Raw genomic sequence first — 18,961 nt, forward strand, 5'->3', positions numbered from 1 at the left:
GTTAACCACGTGAAATTAAAGAAGGAATTTGTACACTGAATTTACAAATTCTCCAATAGTAATTCTTGTCATGAAAAGTGCTTTCTCAAATTTTACATTCGGATTCGGCTTAAAACTGTAGGTCCATTCTATCCCTGACAACAGTACTCGCACACAGGAATGGTTGAGACTTGTCAGTCACTGGACACAAACCAACTGCCTGTAAGAAACAGTGTGATGTACACAGACAAACAATTTGATCTAAACCCACAAATATTACCATAGTCTACTCTAAAATTACCAGTTTTTGTAATACATAAAATCCAAAAAATCAAAACAGACGAATTTCTTAGTAAATCACAGTATAAGATTATTTAAAAGGTCTTTATAATAGAACCTCACTACTAGTGTAATGCCTTTAGTAGTAACGTTAATTTGGTCCGGACCCCAACAATCTTTTAATTATTCGACATTTTATCCTTTATGATTGGTTTCTAGTTCCAAGCAAAAGTTTAACTACAGAAATATCTCCTTTCCTTCTTCTTTTATAAAAAAATTATTCATGCTGTCTTTGCATTTCTGTTAAAATGCTTTTATGATAGTTAATTTAACGTAATTTTTCTAACACTCTGATTTCCCACAAGAAAAAGCTAGATACTTCATAACAAATGGTTACTACTTCAATAATAGTAAAACTCTTTTAAATCTAAAAGCTAAAAACACTCATTTAGTTCTTTTATTGTTTCCATAAGTAATCCAACGAGCTTTAAACTTGACAAGTCACATCACAACCTTGTAAAAACATAAAGAGCACCATTTCAAACATGAATTTCTTTGTTTTCGTTTTTTCAAATCAAACTTATTTCGCGTACATGACTTATATTCCTGAAGTACGAAGGCATAATGTTTGAAATCTGTTTGAAAGTAAACGAAGATTGTTAAAAGTATATAACTTTAATCTAAAAACATCAAAACCACACAAAACCGCCCCTGTTAATATTATGTACAAAACATTGGTACTCACTCGTCTCGTATAATGTATGATGAGAAGATGAGAAGCGAAACCTTCAACTCCAAGATATTTATTAACTTTCTTCATCTCAAATGCATATTTTCTGTTACAACTTATTTTCCTTGTTTCTTTTTTTTTTAATCCCAAGCAAAACCTTAAACTTTTTCAAAAAAGAAAAAAAAAGAACATAAAAACGGATGAGGAAACAGCACCTTATATCATCCTCATAAACAGTACACTCGGGCGTATGTGGAATAAATGCTAGAGCGACCGACCATTCTGTGAACATATCGTATAACCTATACAATGCCTGGATGTTAGGAGGTTTACTCTTTAGCAAGTGTAGTGTATTCAAATTAGCTTGTCTTCCGAAGTCCTTGTGCTATCTTAATATTTCATTTCAACTTTGGTAACAAGTTGAAAATGATTGTGAAGCCAGCCTCTTGCTGTGCGAGATTCAAAAAATAAATATATATATGAAAATAGAAATAAAAATAAAAAATATGTTTCTAAAAAGAAAAAGAAAACTCACCACTTCAAGGTAATGTACCAGCGCAGCAGTATAAAAGTGGCTGCAACACAAAATAAAATAAAAAAGGACGAAAAAGAAATGAAAAGTTTCATTTCATGTGCAAGTTTCGACATCAACATCCTGAGCCTCTTTCTTCTCATGATGCTATCATTTTCTTCTTCTTCTTCTTCTCCTCGCTGCCGAAAAACGAAAACCAAAATGAAAAATGAAAAATGAAAAGGGAAAAGTGCCGACCGACTGAAGTAGTTTACATCTTGGCTTTTGTTCACTTCCTGCGATCCGTTTATGCTGAACCAAGAAATATGGGCAGTTAGAAAGTTGGTCCTTGTTCCGGTCTGGTTATCCACATATTTCTTTGCAGTTTCAGTTCTCTGTTTTCTTTTTTCTTGTATTTAATATATTATGCATACGTTACACATGCTCGTATATATCTATGAATGTAAAATATTTTGTGTGATTTTGGAAAAGAAATTTTAAATATGCTGAAGGCATATTTTATTTGAATTTAAAAGATGGAGCCAAGTTTTGGGGGTTTTATTATACGAAAGTTAGCTTTGCAATAGCATCATACGCATAATTTCCTTCATAAACATTGTTGCCTAGATGCTTAAATTTTGTGTACTTGCGTAAACATATTTCGCTTAGAGGTTATGATATAATAACAAGTTATGAATTTATTATAATTGAATTATAGATCCGAATGTGTTAATCCTTGGCTATGGCCTTCAAGTCTGAATTGCTTAGCAAAAGATTTATCTGTAGACATTCTTGTTTTTTTTTCATTTAAGGGTTCAGATAAAATGTTTCATTTTGATATTTAAATAAAACGAACATTAACGCCCATGTTCTAAATTCTTAATCGGATGAAATCGAATTTTCATTTCACGTGAATTCAAATTTCATGTTGTACAATTTGTTCGTTTTCGAATGTTTCGCAATTACTTCGAACTATCATTGAAGGTGCGTGCATGTTTAATTGTATTGTTAAGTCAAATTACTCTGCAGATGAGTATGGATTTTTCATTATTGGCGTTAATAAGTTATAAAAGGAAGCTTAAAAAATAGACGAACTTTATTGCGAGAAAAACCTAAAATATATTGTTTGCCTGACATAGCGTTAAAACCTAAATATATACAGGGTTTTTCAAGGGACGCTACAAAAGTAGAACCATAAAACAGCAAACGACATCGCTCTTTTGATATTTCTTTTCAGTAAGGTTTGCCATTTCATGATGGAAAAAAATATAAGCCAACATAGAGTCGAAATTATTAAAATTTACTACCGAAATTCGGAGTCAGTGGCCTCAACATTAAGAGCTCAACGTTAAGAGCTAATTTTAATACACAGACACAGTATAAAATGTTACAGTGCCAGTGAGACAAAGAAGTGCCCTTAGTCTCGAGAATATTACTGGTGCTAAGGCTTTAGTTGGAGAAAGCCCAAATGTGTCTCTCACACGTCGTCGTTCTCAAGCGTTGGACATCTGTGACATCGTTGTGACAAATTTTGCGAACAAATCTTACAAGAATAAATTGACGCATGAATTAAAGCCCCTTGACCACCATCGTGTTGTATGTTCGTGAATCGAGCTGCGCAACAATTTGAAAATGATTCGAATTTTCATCGAAAAATCATCTTCAGCGATGAGGATCATTTCTGGCTGAATGGCTTCGTCACTAAACAAAATATGAGGTATTGGTCAGGCAGCAATCCAAACGTACTCCATGAGTCATGGTTTATGGGCCGTACTTCTTCCGTGATGATCAAGACCGGCACGTTACTGTGAATGGGGATCGCTGCCGTTCAATAATAACCGAATTTTTTGGCCTTAATTGGATGATATGGACTTGGAGGACAGGTGGTTCCAACAGGAGTGCGCAGTGCCACAACCACAGTCACATTCAATTTATTGGAAACCAAGTTTGGAGAACGTGTTATCCCACGAAATGGTCCAGCCACTTGGCCACCTCGGTCGTGCCATTTGACGTCCAGGCTTTGGTCTATGCCAACAAGCCAGCGACGATTAATGAACTTCGTACGAATATCGAACGCACAGTATCGGCTGATTTATGTTTGAAAACTGTCGAAAATTGGGTCCAGCGTCCGGACTTCTGCAAGCGTGCCCGTGGTGGCCATGCAAAACAAATCGAGTTTCATACATCATCATAACATCGAACGTACTTTCACATTGTTTCATTTAATAAAACTTTTGGCAAAACGAGGATATTCCACCATATACCTAAGGAATTCCTTTTCTTGCCTTATATTATTATGTTTTACCCTACAACCCTAAACCGAAGGAGCTCTGCTCCACCTTGTGCCATGACGTCCCGATTGTACAGGAGTAGCCTATCCACGGTTCGTCGTCTGACGTCGTAGATTAACGGAACTGCCAATCTATCCTGTATCGGATCACATCTATCTAAAAAGAGGAATGCCTCTGGTGGAATGAAGCAGCTCAAGCGTGCACTTTCTCGTAGTTCGGATAGAACGCCCCGAAAATTCAATTGTTGGTCGAAGGCACAGCTCTTGCAATGTGGCCTCGAATGAGTTTTATCACGAAATTGTCAATTCTGTTGATTCGAGACCCGTTGTATAGGACCTCGTTAGAAAATTAATGCACGTAAGAAGATTCGGCTGTTCGATATAAGCCAGTACTGTGTCGTAAACACTGCCGCTCGAACACCCGAAACTTCTCCATCTGGGAAGGGGCAACGTTGAACCGCACAGGACAACCATAAACGATCATCGGCCGTATGAGGGCCATGTAGCAAATTACCTTCACTCTGGGGTCAAGCCGACTGCTAAAAAACAGCCGTTTCGTCATAGTGAAGGCTCCTCTGGCCCTGGTCAGAGCAGCATTTATATGTCTGTCGAAATATAAATACTGATCTTACCAGATACTGAGGTACTTCACTACACTTTTGTTCGCTAATGGCTGCCCGTGAAGATCAACGAGGACCATCTTGCGCCAATTCTTGCATGTATCCCACGGGGCCCCAGCCAACGGAGTCCGGAACAGAATTGTCTCCACCTTATGGACATTTATTTTCAGTTTCCAGTCGTCGCAATATCGCTGAATCTTGTCGAAATCACGCTGCAAGAGAATTCTAATAACCTCAACCTTTCGGGCCGTTCTGTACGCAATTAGATCGTCGGCGTACGCAATTGCCTTTGTAAGACTACCTATCAGATCGCTGGTGTAAATGCTGAAGAGAATCGGCGAATTCACCGCTCCCTGTTGAAGACCATATTTAATTAAGAATGTTGTGGTAGAAGTTACATTGCCACTTTTGACAACAAACTTTCTACCGTTGAGCATATCATGAAGTTGCTTATGCCAAGCCTGCCCAGTTTTGGGTAAAGACCCTCTAACCATACGGTGCCAAAGGCCTTTTCCACATCAACCAGAACATTGGATATCAGAAACTAGTTTAGACGCAGCATGAATTGTGTCTTGACCTGCCTTGAACCCGAACTGTTTATCCGGAATTATTTTGTTGTCCACAGCCCACTAAGTCAGAGCCCTATTAATGATTTTTTCGAAAACTTTGCTGAAAAAGACTTATCGACCGAAGATTTGACGGGTTGGAGTTGTCCTTTCCCTTTTTCGGGAGAGGATGAACTACAGCGGTCTTCCAATGCGTTGGATAATATGCATTATTCAGTGCATTATTGAAGAGTGTGGTGTAAATGTCTATAGCCTCCATCGGTAAATGTCTTAGTACAACGTTGGATATACCATCGACACCTGCTGACTTTTTGTTTTTATTGAGTTGAAGATGAGCTGAAGCTCAACCTTTGTCACTAACAAGGGACTTGGTCCCGTTTGCTCGGCGAGTATGCCATTTGCCGAGGAATCGTCATTGAACCGCATGAAACCGCGGTTCTCAGATCGCCATTGTGTCATATCATTTCAAAGGTAAAAGTGATTAAGTAGGGCTCTGTTTTCCAGGTCGTGGTTGGGGCGAATGCTAACATTCACCTTGTACACTTGCTCCCACTGCCTCCACTTTTTCCTTCGGATCTTCAATTATATAAAAGTCATCGTCAAAGATGGCTTCTTTTGGATCTATTTTCTCTGTCATAAGTACGTCTCTGTTCTCTTCAGTTCTTTGAAGTTTCAGACACGGAAGGTCATTAACGTTTTTTTTTCTGAATATCTTATTGATTTTGGGGAACATACAGGGTCACTGAAATCAACTGACCGGATCTTGTGGTCCCAGTACTTGTTAATTGATACCTGAAGTTCTGTCTAATCAACAGATTGGCATTTTTTACTGACGATTTCAGTGTCCTAACCTCTAAGTCATGTTGGCCTGTAAGTCGTCTGTATAAGTTTTTGAGTCTTGTCAGTAAGCCACTCTTATGCCTACGAAGTGCGTCAACAGTCGTCCATTGCCCTAATCATCATGCCAAGGCTCATGGTAAATTGTTAAAGTCCATCTTATTCCTCCTTTTCGTTTAAAGAATACCAGCAGCACATACCTAATCAACTACTAGAGTGGAATTGGTGACAGTATACAGCCCTGACTGGTTCCACTTTGGACTTCTAACTCTTCTGGCAACCGTGTAAGACGTGACATTTTGACCCCTTAAAAGTCGCCTTGCAATAGAAATTAATTTATCTCGAATATTTTTTCTTCGCAAAGCAATCCAGACAAACTCCCAGTTGAGACTGTCAAAAACCTTCTAAAAATCGATGAACAGCAGTTTGATTAGGGGATGTTATCCAATGTTTTGAGGAACAACTCTGCAACTTGATGACAAGATTTGACTGCTCTACTTAATTGTCGAATCAGTATTGTTATAGGGATGCAGCATCTGAAAACTTTCAGCAACGACCAAGAAATATTTATTCTTTTTAAAAAAGTGTCTTCGAAACGTCTTACAATTTTTCAAATTAAGAATTATATTGTGTAACGAATTAGGAACCTAGTGACACTCTTATATAGGAAGGTGCAAGTTGCAGTGAATTGGAATCGACTCACTCAAGAAGGTAAGAGGTTAAAGAGACCGGGAAGCACATCGATAACAAACAAAAAAGATATCAGTGAAATTAGAAAAGAGCTGGAGAGAGCCTGAACAAATCGCCTGTAAACGCGCACAACGGCGTGTACGAATAGTTGGGGGCCTATGTCCCGCTATAGAACAACCACTAACTTTATAGCACATTACCTAGCACATTTTCGGCTTTATGTCTTCGATAACTTCACGAATTTCAATTTAAGGGTCTTGAATCAACTGTAGAAATATTATCTACGCAATTGTAACTCTTTTTATTGCTCGTGATGCACTGTAGGTTTAATCCAGCCTCCATCCCAAAGTCCTAATCAAAAAGTGACACTTTGATTATGAAGACACTTTTCTACAGAATTGTATTTTCCGACCCTCAAGTGCTTTCTACTTACTAACGGAGTCTAACAAAATAAAAGTGGATTATTTTTTGTTTTGATGCATTTCAAGAACCAAATCAGCGAAGATACGACATTGGTGCTTCTGAAATTTAAAGACCTAAGGCTCTATAAAAATAACATTGTAATGTGTTTTTATCAACATTAAGGCAGCACGGTTTCAATTCTTAGCTTTATTTCTCTTTAGTTTACTTAAGTGTTCTAACTTATTGCCCTTAAAGGTTTTTTTAAGGCTAACAAAGCTTCCTTAAGTTTTGTTAACTATGCCTGCCAAATCTTCACCATTTTTGGTGTACATTTTTCCAATCAATGCGCTGTGGAAGCGTGTATAGTTCCATGTTTAGCAGTTTTTAAATGTAGTTAAAAATGACAGCTGCCCAAAAGTTCTACAATTCAAAATTAAATAAAATGCACGACTGGGTCGCACGAACTTGCTAATGTATGCAAAGAGTCTGTTTAAAAAAGTACTTATATAAGATTTAAAAATATACCTGTAAAATAAGTTTGTCCTCAAAGATATCAATGCCATTTAATTTGTCAAATAAAACCGCACGATCTTTGTATATGAAAACCATAGGACTCTCATGAGCAGAAACTTTTAGGGCGACCAAATGCCGAGCCGTTGGCGTGGTGTTTGTATCGAAAGTGGCGAAATTCAGCTGGAGCGAGAGAAAAATATTATTTGCATTCCCATAAGCAGCCAGCAGAATAAGGGAGATAATTAATTTTCGACCCAAAAAGTCAACACAATTTCCTTCATTTTATTTGAGTCTATCCCCGTATAAGTTTTCACATAAAAAGCTTCCATATGAAGGTTGATGAATTTGTTTTTGTTTTATTTATATCAATGCACTTTACATAACAAACAAAATGGCTTAATATTGTATCTAATAAGGGGATGAAACAAACTTTTGCATGCTTTAGTCAGCTGTTTAGGATCTTTTACCGATATTTGTTTTATTTACATTCATTAGTCTGTATTTACTTGGGTACGATCTTTGTATATGAAAAATGGTTTCCATTATCTATAAAGCTACAATGCGATTCATATAGATTCAACTTGTTCCTTAAAAGCTTTTTTCCTTTAGATAGCTTTATTGTAATTTCATATTAGAAGAACCAGGATGGAAAATAAATAAGATAAAATGGAGGCAGACCATGAATGTTTAAATTGCAAGGCGATCGCCTATTGATTGTGTAGTTAGGTAGCAGGTAGATGTCTAAAACGCCAATAGAATAGTTCACTTGGCGTGCTTAGCTTTATGCAGATAAATAGATAAGGACATGTTTATGATGATAATGAAGGAATGCTATTGGTGGCTAGAAGTTTCATACTACATTCCTTTTTAAGTTTTCAGCGCAAACATGGAGTTATTACGTTCAGTCTATTTTTTTCACTAAAGTTTTAAAAAACAAGCATACGAACATGTACAAGAAATTGCTGTTCATGTGTTGTTTACAGTCAGGCTCTCGTGCGTTTTGGATTTTAGTTAAGAAGTGACACGTAAGCAGTAGTTGTAGAAGTTGTATGTATAATACCTTTATAAATAGGTACAATGTATATGCGTTGAAAAAGTGATTCTAATAGAAAATACATATACTCTTTCTGGCCCGTTTCTTTAACTTGTACTAAGTATTTATTTTTTTTATTTAGGCGAAGGCCAGGTTGTTTCACAACCTTAATCGTAAAGAATAATATTTTAAAATCACATATACAAAGTTACCAAGATAATACTTCTTGATAGACTCTTTAAAATAGATTGGTGATTAAATATATCATATAAATGTGTACCAAATGCATTAATTTGGATGAAAGATAGGAATGTAATTACAATTTTGTCAAAATAATGCGCTGTTTCGGGCTCATGCACAGTTAAAATAATTTAAAAAATAATATTTTAAGATTCAAAATTTTACCTGAAAAATAAGTTTGTCTTCAAAAATTTAAATGCCATTTTATAAATAAAAAAACCGTTGATTTGAATTTTTTTTTGAAAATCGTTAGAGCGGTTTTTTTTAAATTAATTTTGTATATATAAAATTTTCCAATTTTGTTCTAAAAATATTTTTGGAATGCAGTTGTTTAGTGATTGGAAATATACGTCTTACGTTTGAATTTCGTAAAAAATTGTTGACCCGTTTTTGAGATATAGAGTTTTGAAAAATAAAAATTCAATATTTTTTAAAAAATCCAAACAATAAAAAATTGCATTTTTGTTAATCACAAATTGTAAAAGCAATATAGAAGCTTATTCAGAAAAAAAATTATTAAAATCAGTTAATAAGTTGCTGAGAAAATTAAAAAAACAAAATAACGGTTCTATGAGCGGTACCTTTCCTGAGCAATACAAAAATATGGTTTTCTTATAAAAACAAGCCAAGTTAAAAAATAAAATTTTAGAGAAAATTTAAAGAAAATCTATCGGTTTGTTTTTGAGATAATTCAAATTTTCGTTTTTTGACCAAAAAATTGTATGGTGGCCACTGTTAGTTTTGATCTTAAAAAAAAAATCTGCTCAAAACCTTAACTTCCAAGTTTGGGCTCAATCGAAGCAATGGTTTAGGCTGTAGGAGCGTGGACAGACAGACAAAACCGACCGGACGGAATCGCGGGACCCACTTTTTTCGACTTCTCTACCATCGTAATATCAAGTTTGATTAAAATCTCGATTTCGAAATTTTGCACGAATGCAAAACTTGCCATATAGTTCCTATATGTCGCAAGTAAAAATGGATCTGATCACATATTTTTTGTTTTGATGCATTTCAAGAACCAAATTAGTGAAGATACGACATTGATGCTTCTGAAATTCAAACGCCCTAAGACCTAAGGCTTTATAAAACTAACGTTGTAATGTGTTTTCATGAATATTAAGTGCAGCACTATTTCAATTCTTCGCTTTATTTCTCTTCAGTTTACTTAAGTGTTCTAACTTCTCAAATTTGTCTTACGGTGTTAAAATTGCCCTTAAAGGTTTTTTAAGTCTATTCAAACTTCTTAATGTTTTGTGAACTATGACTGCCAAATTTTCACCATTTTTGGTTTAAATGCATTGTTCCATGTTTAGCAGTTCTTAAGTGTAGTTAAAAGATGACACCTGCCCTAAAAGTTCCACAATCCAAAATTAAAAAAACTTTCAATTGTTAAGGTTACTTTCTTGAAAAGAAATTCTATACTTTACTCTATTTTCTTAAGGTTTAAAAGATTTTTGCAAAATATAAATGCATAATAAAAAGTATTTATTTAGACTATTATCAATACTTTGGTTACTTTTTTGTTTATGTTGGATGGCAGTTTAATAACGTAGTTGGATTACTATATTTTATCAGCAATATAAAAATAAACAATGAAGTCAAGAAAACTTATCCTTAATATTATACACTTTATAGTCCATTCAATCAATAAACAGTAAAATTATATCAAACAATAATAATATACACTCTAAAAGTTTGTTGTTTCTTTTTGTCAAAAGTAAACTAATAAAGTTATGATATATTTCTAATGTTTGTCATATACAAAACATAAAACATATACATACATATGTATAGGTAGCTATATTATATTTTATGAGTTTGAATTAATGGCTAAACTTCTTATGATTATAAACATACAAGAACGTCAAAGAGAAACTCTTTAACATAAGACATTACAATAAATCCTTTCTTAAATACTTTTTAGAAAAAGAACATAAATAAAAACGTTCGTTTTGTTTTATTCCAAATAAAAAATATATTTGGGTAAGAGTTTATATGTGAATATTTTTGTTTGTTTTTGTTTTCTTAGTTTGTTATTGTTCAGAAGTTGACAAAGAACAAAAATGAAATCTCGAGCATTTTCCATTAGTGAATGATTTTACCCCCGCATAAATTTGGGGTGAGGATGAGTTTTCGGAATCTTTTATTTTTAATTTTGTGTAGCACTAGGGTCCGACTTGCCAAAAGACTATTCTTACTTGATGGTAATATTTTTATTTCGGGTCGAAAAATCGAGCTCTCCACACACTTTATGAAAATTATGTAGATCGTAGATACATTTTTTTTGCTAACGTCTACTCTGAGTTTGTTTTTTAGTTGAACGAATAATATGCATAGATGTTAAGTTGTAAATTTTCTAAGATTCTTTTTGATGCTGTTTTGCTAAGTTTTTCAATTCAATTATTGCCGTCAATACATTTTTAGCCATGTCAACATAATAATATAAAAACTTTATATCATGATTAAGTTAACCCTTTACCATTTCTCTATGACTTCATAAGATTGGAACGTACTTTTATATTACATTACTTTTAATTTTCTATTTTTTACATGGGTTTTTCAAAATTTTGCAGTAATTTTCTGCAAGTTGTACTCAAAAAAGTTGTGCTTTAAAACACTAGACTAAGCCTTTAGGATGTTTTTATCCTTTGGACTTCATTATGGACTTTACAGACAACAGTATTTAAACAAAGTTTCGATTTTAAAGATCTTTTCTATAAGGGATTTCAATTTTAATAGTAGCCTATAATGGCACATTTACATTTGACAAGAAAGAAACAACGTCTTTACTAAAATTGAACCATTAAATGATTCAACGAATTGAAATATTTAAATTTTCTAAAAGCACAAGCACTTTTAAGTCATAGCCCACTTTCTCTTCCCACAATCATGAAATTGTTGGGACAAGTGTCGGAGAAATTACAAATTTTTGGATATTTTCTTCAGTCAAAAATCATTTTGTATCAGTTTTTAGTTGTTGTTTAAAAAAAATCCTATAAGATTTTTCTAGGAAAATTAAAATTGTATAATTATATTTTTTGAAACTGTAATTATCTTATGCTTAGAACAACAAAGAAACTTAGAGTTCTCCAGGGAGAGGAACCATAAGGGAAAATCGAATTCCTTCAAGATGCCCTCTAGAGTATAAAAACAAAATAAAAAAAAAATGCCTCGTGGATAATATAAATCCAAAAAAATGCAAGAAACAGGAATACAGATTATGAAATGGGTTGACAACTCTGTTATTTGCATTGCCTCGACATTTTATGGGCATCTTCTAACTTCAACAGCATCTCGCTATTCCAGAGAAGCTGGAAAAAAAATCAGCAAAGTTTGGCCGTGTGCAATAAGGGAGTACAACAAATACATGTGTGGATTTGATCGCCTAGACCAAAATGTAAAAAAGATTCTGCGACCCACACTGATAACTTCCCATCCCGTCTGTCGATTTGTCTTGCTTAAAAGTTTGTCTATATGTACTCGTATCAATTTTTACCAAATTTGTGTACTATTTTTTATAGATTTTATTTTTTATGAAAAAACTGACTGTTGGATTTTATATAAAAACTAGCAGACCCGACCACGCGTTGCTGTGGCTGAGTTATTAAGGAAGGACTTAAAATACAAAATTGAACACTAATTTACATAACATCTTTAGTTTTATTTTATTAATAAATACTATGATTAACATAAATTAAATAAAATCACAGTTAGAGTTTACTGAAATGCCAATCGATGAACAAAATTTTTGTTCAGCCTGTCTGTTGTCAACACAAATAAACTCGATGGTCTCCCTACACGTGAACAGGCCACGTGTAATTGCCCATGAGAGAAACATGGATTCTCTAAGTCTAAGCCGCAAATAGACATTGTTTGTTATTGTGATTTGTTAATAGTCATAGCGAAAGCTAAACGGATGGGAAATTGCAGTCTTTTGAAAGGTATTGGAGAATCTGACGGTATCATTGGAATGCGTGGTTACAGAACGATTTCACCTTTAAACTTTCCTGCCAAAATAGTTGCTTCGAAAACATTTCCGGTGATTTTTTTGATTACCAAACGTGTACCGTTGCAAGTTAAAGAGGGGTTCAAATTACGCAGAAGAATAATCGGTGATCCAATTTTTAACCGAAGATTGTGTGGTGGCATTCCTGATATGTCTAAAGAATTCAAAAATTCAATTGGAAAATTCACTGCCTTGTCTTTATCGACAGTAGCTTCGATTGACTTAAACGACATTATATCGCCTGGTAATAATTGTTGTATCTGATAGTTAATAAGATCTACATCAACATTTTTTGCTGCCAAAATAGCACGATTACTGAGCCAATTGTGATTTAGATAGTTATTTATTTTATCTGGGAAGACAGTCTCGATCAGATCATTTTTAGTTTCAACAACGATACAGAAATTGTCTGGCAATCTTATACATTGGGTATTTTGATTAAATTCCACTTCACCGTTTCCAATATCTAATAGTTGCTGCGAAAATACTCTTGCTGTCGGATCATTTTGGAGTTGTACTCGCATGTTTTTTGTTAACCTTAGTGTTTCGACGTTTTTCCATAAAAAAGATTGTTTTAAGCATGCATTAATTTCATCAGCAAAAGTAGAGCGAGGAATCACTGGCAATGTTTGCCGAAAATCACCATATAATAGTAGAATAGCTCCTCCAAAAAGTCAAGTCTGTTTAAATCCTGCAAAGTTCTTTTTAATGTTTCGAGTCAATGTTTATGAGCAATGGTACACTCATCCCAAATTATGATTGAACTTCTCTGTAACACTGTAACTATTCCACTCCCTTTCTTAATGTTACACAAAGCATTTGGATTTTTATGGACATCTAGTGGTCACTTAAAAGCAGAATGTGCTGTTCGACCACCATCTAACAAAGTAGCAGCTATGTCTGATGATGCAATTGCTAATGCAATTTTCTTTTGTGACCGTACTTTCGCAAGGATCAACGATACCAAAAATGTTTTACCCATTCCACCTGGTGCATCCAAGAAAAAGAAACCACTTTGCTTAGCATCAACAGCCATTTTTTTGTTCGTCAGTTAATAATGGTTCATTATTAGCAACAATTGTAGCTAAATCAAGATTATTAAATTGTTCTTCTCGCTGCAAATCGCTATTCACTAAGTCTATAGCTGGACGATTAGGTGATGCCATACCATAATGACTAAGTGATGAATTTGAGATCATAATACATAAGTTTTCAATTAATATCAATGCTTCATTATACATATCTGGTAAGAAATCTTGATTTGTATATTGGTTTGTTTGCTTAAGTCGGTAAAGTATATCTTCAGTCATGTAGTTTTTATAGTTTTCCCACAGTATAGATGACTGTGTTGGAAAACATGTCGTCAAGATGATGGCAAATAATTGACGAATACAACTTGTCGAGGACGTTAAAGCTGCATCAGCAAGTGTCAGATCCCAATGATTGTCATCTTCTAAAAGTTGCAATTCACGACATGCATCTTGATACGTACTGAACACTCGACCATTAACTTTTCGTAAAAATTGGAACAACAAACGCAAAAAGAAGCATTCACGTTGTTTTGGATGTACTGTATAAAGTCGCCCAGTGTCTTAGCTTTAAATATACCTGCTATAGAAAGATGTGGTTCTCCTTTTTTACGTGGCTCCCATTTTTTAGTTGACATGTTCTATGTAAAAAAGCATGGAATATCGGTATACAATAATGTACTTGCGAATTGGCCAAAGGCATCAGTTTTTTGACAAAGTTAGAAAAATACAGTTAACGTCGTTTTTGGTGGTTCAAATTCTCTTTGAAAAACATTCTCTTCAGTGAAATTTACACGTTGACCATTTTCAAGATGCACTGCAAGATGTTGGATAGATGGTTCTCTGTGGTGTATGGAAAAACTAAGTATACGCCAGATAATTCGTCATTTTCATTTATGTTTTGTACTCCAAACATGGCTGAATCACTGCCCTTATTGACGTACTTGCAAATGTACTTAATGCATTTAATTGAACTACAAAGCTCAACATTAATATGAGCCTTGTATGTTTTTGAGAGCAGTGGTGAGTACGGTACCACCCATTGATTTTCAATTTCTAATTGGTTAGAATTTGACGTTCTTATTTTAAATGTGTGACCACTGTTATCGGCGTTTCTACGGCGGTACAACGGATAACCATCGATATCAGTAATAGTATCATTCGTAAATTTCGTAAAATAATTTGATAAATTTCTTCTGGACGAATTTTAACATCAAGCCAAATTAAAATGTGAGCATGAGGTTAGCCTCGCTTTTGCCACTCAATTGAATACAACCAACAACACGTTTTGCCAAAGACTAAATATTTTACAAAAAATCAATTAAGGATTCTAATTTTTGTTTAAACACTCGTGCAGTAATGTCGTAATGATGTACCGACTGTTGACATACTAATAATAAAGTTTGTATTTCCTCCCAATTTGGATTGTACGTAAATGTTATAAACAAATCTGGACGTCCGTAATGACGGACCTAAGTCATCGCGTCCTGAATGTATTCTTGCATGTTTCGTGGAATACCGATGTAGCTTAAAGGTAATAAAAAATTTTATTTTCAAAGTCAAAATATATTTCAGAAAACATAATGATCATATATAATTAGAAAAGTAGATTTTATATAAAGTATTTTTCATTTGCAACACATATGTAAACAATTTAGACCATTACTCGAAATATAAACTATCCTATATCTTAACACATAAAATGCCAAATTTCACCGAAATCGGTTGACTTGGTGAAGAGTTCACTGGGAACATACATATGACACTGGATTTTTATATATTAAGATTACTGAGTATCGAAAACAATATTTTCTGCGAAATAAAATAAGTTTAAAGCGAATATTTTTAATTTTTGAAAAGCTATTTGAGTCGAAAGTAAATTTTTACAACGTTTTAGTATTCTTCTTTTTAGAGTTTTATTTTTTGTAAAAAAAACTGTCAATTCGTTTTTTTTTTCAAAATTTTATCGAACGTTGAAAACAATATTTCTTATAAGATAAAATTAGTTTGAAGCCAATATCTACAATTTTTGAAAAGATATTTGAGTCAAACCAACTTTTATACACTTTTTTTTAGGTTTTTATTTTTGGTATAAAAACTGTCAATTTCATTTTTCTCAACATTTTTTAGAATGTTGAAAATAATATTTCTTATAAGATTAAATAAGTTTGAAGCCTAAATTTAAAGTTTTTGAACAGATATTTGAATCGATATTCAATTTTTACCAACTTTAAGTAATGTTTTTTTTAGATTTTTATTTTTTATAAAGAAAAAACTGTCAATTCGATTTTTCTCAAAATTTTATCAGATGTCAAAAACATTACTCTTCGTTGCACAAAATTGTTTTGGAGATGAAATCATATTTTAGACGTAAAATTTTGGAGGTGAAAAATTTTTTTTTCTCAGTTTTTTTGATTTATAAAAATAACGGTTTAAATGGATTTCTTTCAAAAAAAAACTTCTTTGATATCACCTTACAATATATTATATAAAATTAAATTCAAGTCTCTATCGTTTTTGGTTCGTAAGATATTTAGGGTTAACCAAAATTGTCTCCACCCACGCAATATTCTTGAGAGCCCTTTCTGCATATTTTTGCCTTATTGTCTGTACAACAAAATTTATTTGAAGTCGATATCTCTTCTGGTTCTTAAGCTATGGACAACGAAAAAAACGTCGCGAACGTACGGACGTACGTACACACGCATCTTTTATTTCGACTCTAGGGACCTTGAAACGTCGAGAAATGTCAAAATTTTCAATTTGACTAATCGGACCCATTACAATATCTTCCTATTGGAAGTTAATTACCATCACATTTCTTACCGTGGAAAAAAATAGTGGATCTCTTTTTTCATATGGCTAATCGATGTGGCAGTAAACAATGCCTGGCAGTTGCAAAGAGGAACTAAACCCTTATTAGAGTTCAAAAGGTCCATTGCGGTTTACTACTGCGCGCACTACGGCGAGCCCCCAAACCAACGCGGCCCAGAAAGAAAACGAAATGAAGATGGTATAATGATGAATATTCGATTTGATAGAACCGATTATTTTGTAATCCCGCTTGAGAAGCGAAGACGCTATGCAGGAGATAACTGCAAAAGTGTTATGAGCACATATTGTAAAAAATGCAATATTGGCCTTTGTGTAAGGTATTTTGCTGAGTACCACACTCAATCCTAAATGTTTCCTTTCATGCCTGATAAAAAATAATAACATTTATTTATCAACATTTTATAGTTTTACTATGATATCCTTAAAAAAAAAAAAAAAAAAAACAATTTAAAAAAAATATACGGACCCTACTGGTGCTAGCGTGACCATGTGGTTACACTTTAAAGATGGTCTTAAATTTGTTATCTGGACAAGTTGAATTTAAAAATTGTTATATTTAGGCTCTAACAACCACAATGCATAATTCCTGAAAGTTTCATTACAAAACTCGAAAGAAATAATTGCAGCACTGCTCGGGTAACTTTCAGCCAGATTTACCATATTGTGTTCTACAGAGGACCTGCTTCTGCGAATCGAATGATATCCAACTTTTTTTTGCTGAAATTTTTGTACCGGTTGTACAAGCCATAATAAATCGTAGCATAACCCAGGGTTACGAACCAAAACTTATGAAAACGTCAATAAACCGTTAAAACGGAAAATTTTAGACCGCTATCATGTCAGCCGTAGAAAAATGCTTGGAGGAAGTTATTGTGAAACGACTCATACCAATACGGATTTCAAAAAAGAAAGAGTACGGAAAAGCTGTTAAGAGAATTTACAAATACACTTTCTGAAGGCCTTAATAGTAATCACCACGTTCTTGTCTTGTTTGAAGTTTTCAGCAAAGCCTTTGACACCCTCAGCCCAGAAACACTTCTTCAAAGCATAAACAAAATTGGTATCAGAGGATGTTTAACAGTCTGACTCAAAAGCTATCTTACTGATAAGTCGATTAAGGTTAAAGTAACATCAACTTTGAGTGAAGAATCCTACCGTATCTGGCGTTCCACAAGGCTCAAAACTGCGACCGATTTTATTCATACTTTATACTAATGAACTATTACGATTGTTTAAAACTAATACATCCTATGCATATGCAGACGAAAAAAGCCATTATAGTCAAACACAAAAGTATGAATTCAGCATTACAAATACTTCGAAAACATTTTGATAATATATCCAAGTGGTGCCATGAACATGAACTGATTATTAATGCTACAAAAACAAAAGTTATGCACATACGCCACCCATTTCAACTTTTCAACATTATATCACCGAAACGATCACTGTCTATTGTCAGCCAACAACCAACCAATCGAAATCGTCAAAAAGATAAAGTAACTTGGAGTTATTATAGACGGACATGTTCTTTTGCGTGAACATATTAACACTTTACGCCTTCAACTAAAAAGCACCCTATTTGCCTTGGTTTACCTTTTTCAAACTTCGAAGTACTTAAGTAAGTTTATTATTCGCTCGCAGAATCTCGTATTCGATTTGAAATCCTGGCCTGGGGAAAAACTTCAGAAACACACCTTGCTAAGATACTGAATCTCCAACATCGTCTGATTAAACTCATTAAACCTTCTTATGCACACCTCAAAGTTCTAGATGTAAACGCAATTCATCGTATGACTTCTTTACAACATTATATGGATGACCAAAGATTCCCACAGCCAATAAGACATTATCTAAATACTAGCACTTGGAATGCTTAAAATTCCGTCAACTTTCAACTTATATGGGAACACAGAGCTCAGATACATTGTTCCAAAAATTTTAAATGAATTACCACAGAATCTGAAAAGTATAAGAAATTTTAAAAAACGAAAGAAAGAAATCAAAAAAATTCTGTTAGAATTTTAATTTGTTCTATGAGTCAAATAAGTAATGCTAAATACCTAATAAATTATGTTAAGTTTATTATTCTTAAAATAAAATTTCAATTGCATCATGAATTCAATCACTATGTAAAATATAATAATAACCATTGTTTATAACCTAATGCAGATAAGCACTTTGCTTTGGGGGTAAACTATTCTAAATCTTGAATAAATTTGTGAAAATAAAGAAACCTTTAAATTGAAAAAAAAATTGAATTGAGAATCGCCTAGATCGTGCAATTTAACGCCATTAGACTATTTTTTTGTGGGGCTATATTAAGGCTCATGTCTATACAGACAAGCCTCTCATCATTCATGAGATACCGGCCGAAATGTTGAAAGAATATCCCAAAA

The 18,961-nt window shown here is 33.7% G+C and overlaps 2 protein-coding genes across 2 annotated transcripts in view; one reads left to right on the forward strand and one right to left on the reverse strand.

Moving 5' to 3' along the window:
* Positions 1-18,961, forward strand: part of LOC129938517 (uncharacterized) — a 111,853-nt gene that overhangs the window by 24,444 nt on the left and 68,448 nt on the right. The gene's annotated exons all lie outside the window — the stretch shown is intronic.
* Positions 12,672-13,223, reverse strand: LOC129950794 (uncharacterized). Its single transcript, XM_056062715.1, has one exon. It carries the CDS (start codon positions 13,221-13,223, stop codon positions 12,672-12,674), a length of 552 nt encoding a protein of 183 aa, XP_055918690.1.

This window comes from Eupeodes corollae, chromosome 1 (assembly GCF_945859685.1).
Source record: "Eupeodes corollae chromosome 1, idEupCoro1.1, whole genome shotgun sequence".
NCBI classification, from domain to species: Eukaryota; Metazoa; Arthropoda; class Insecta; order Diptera; family Syrphidae; genus Eupeodes; species Eupeodes corollae.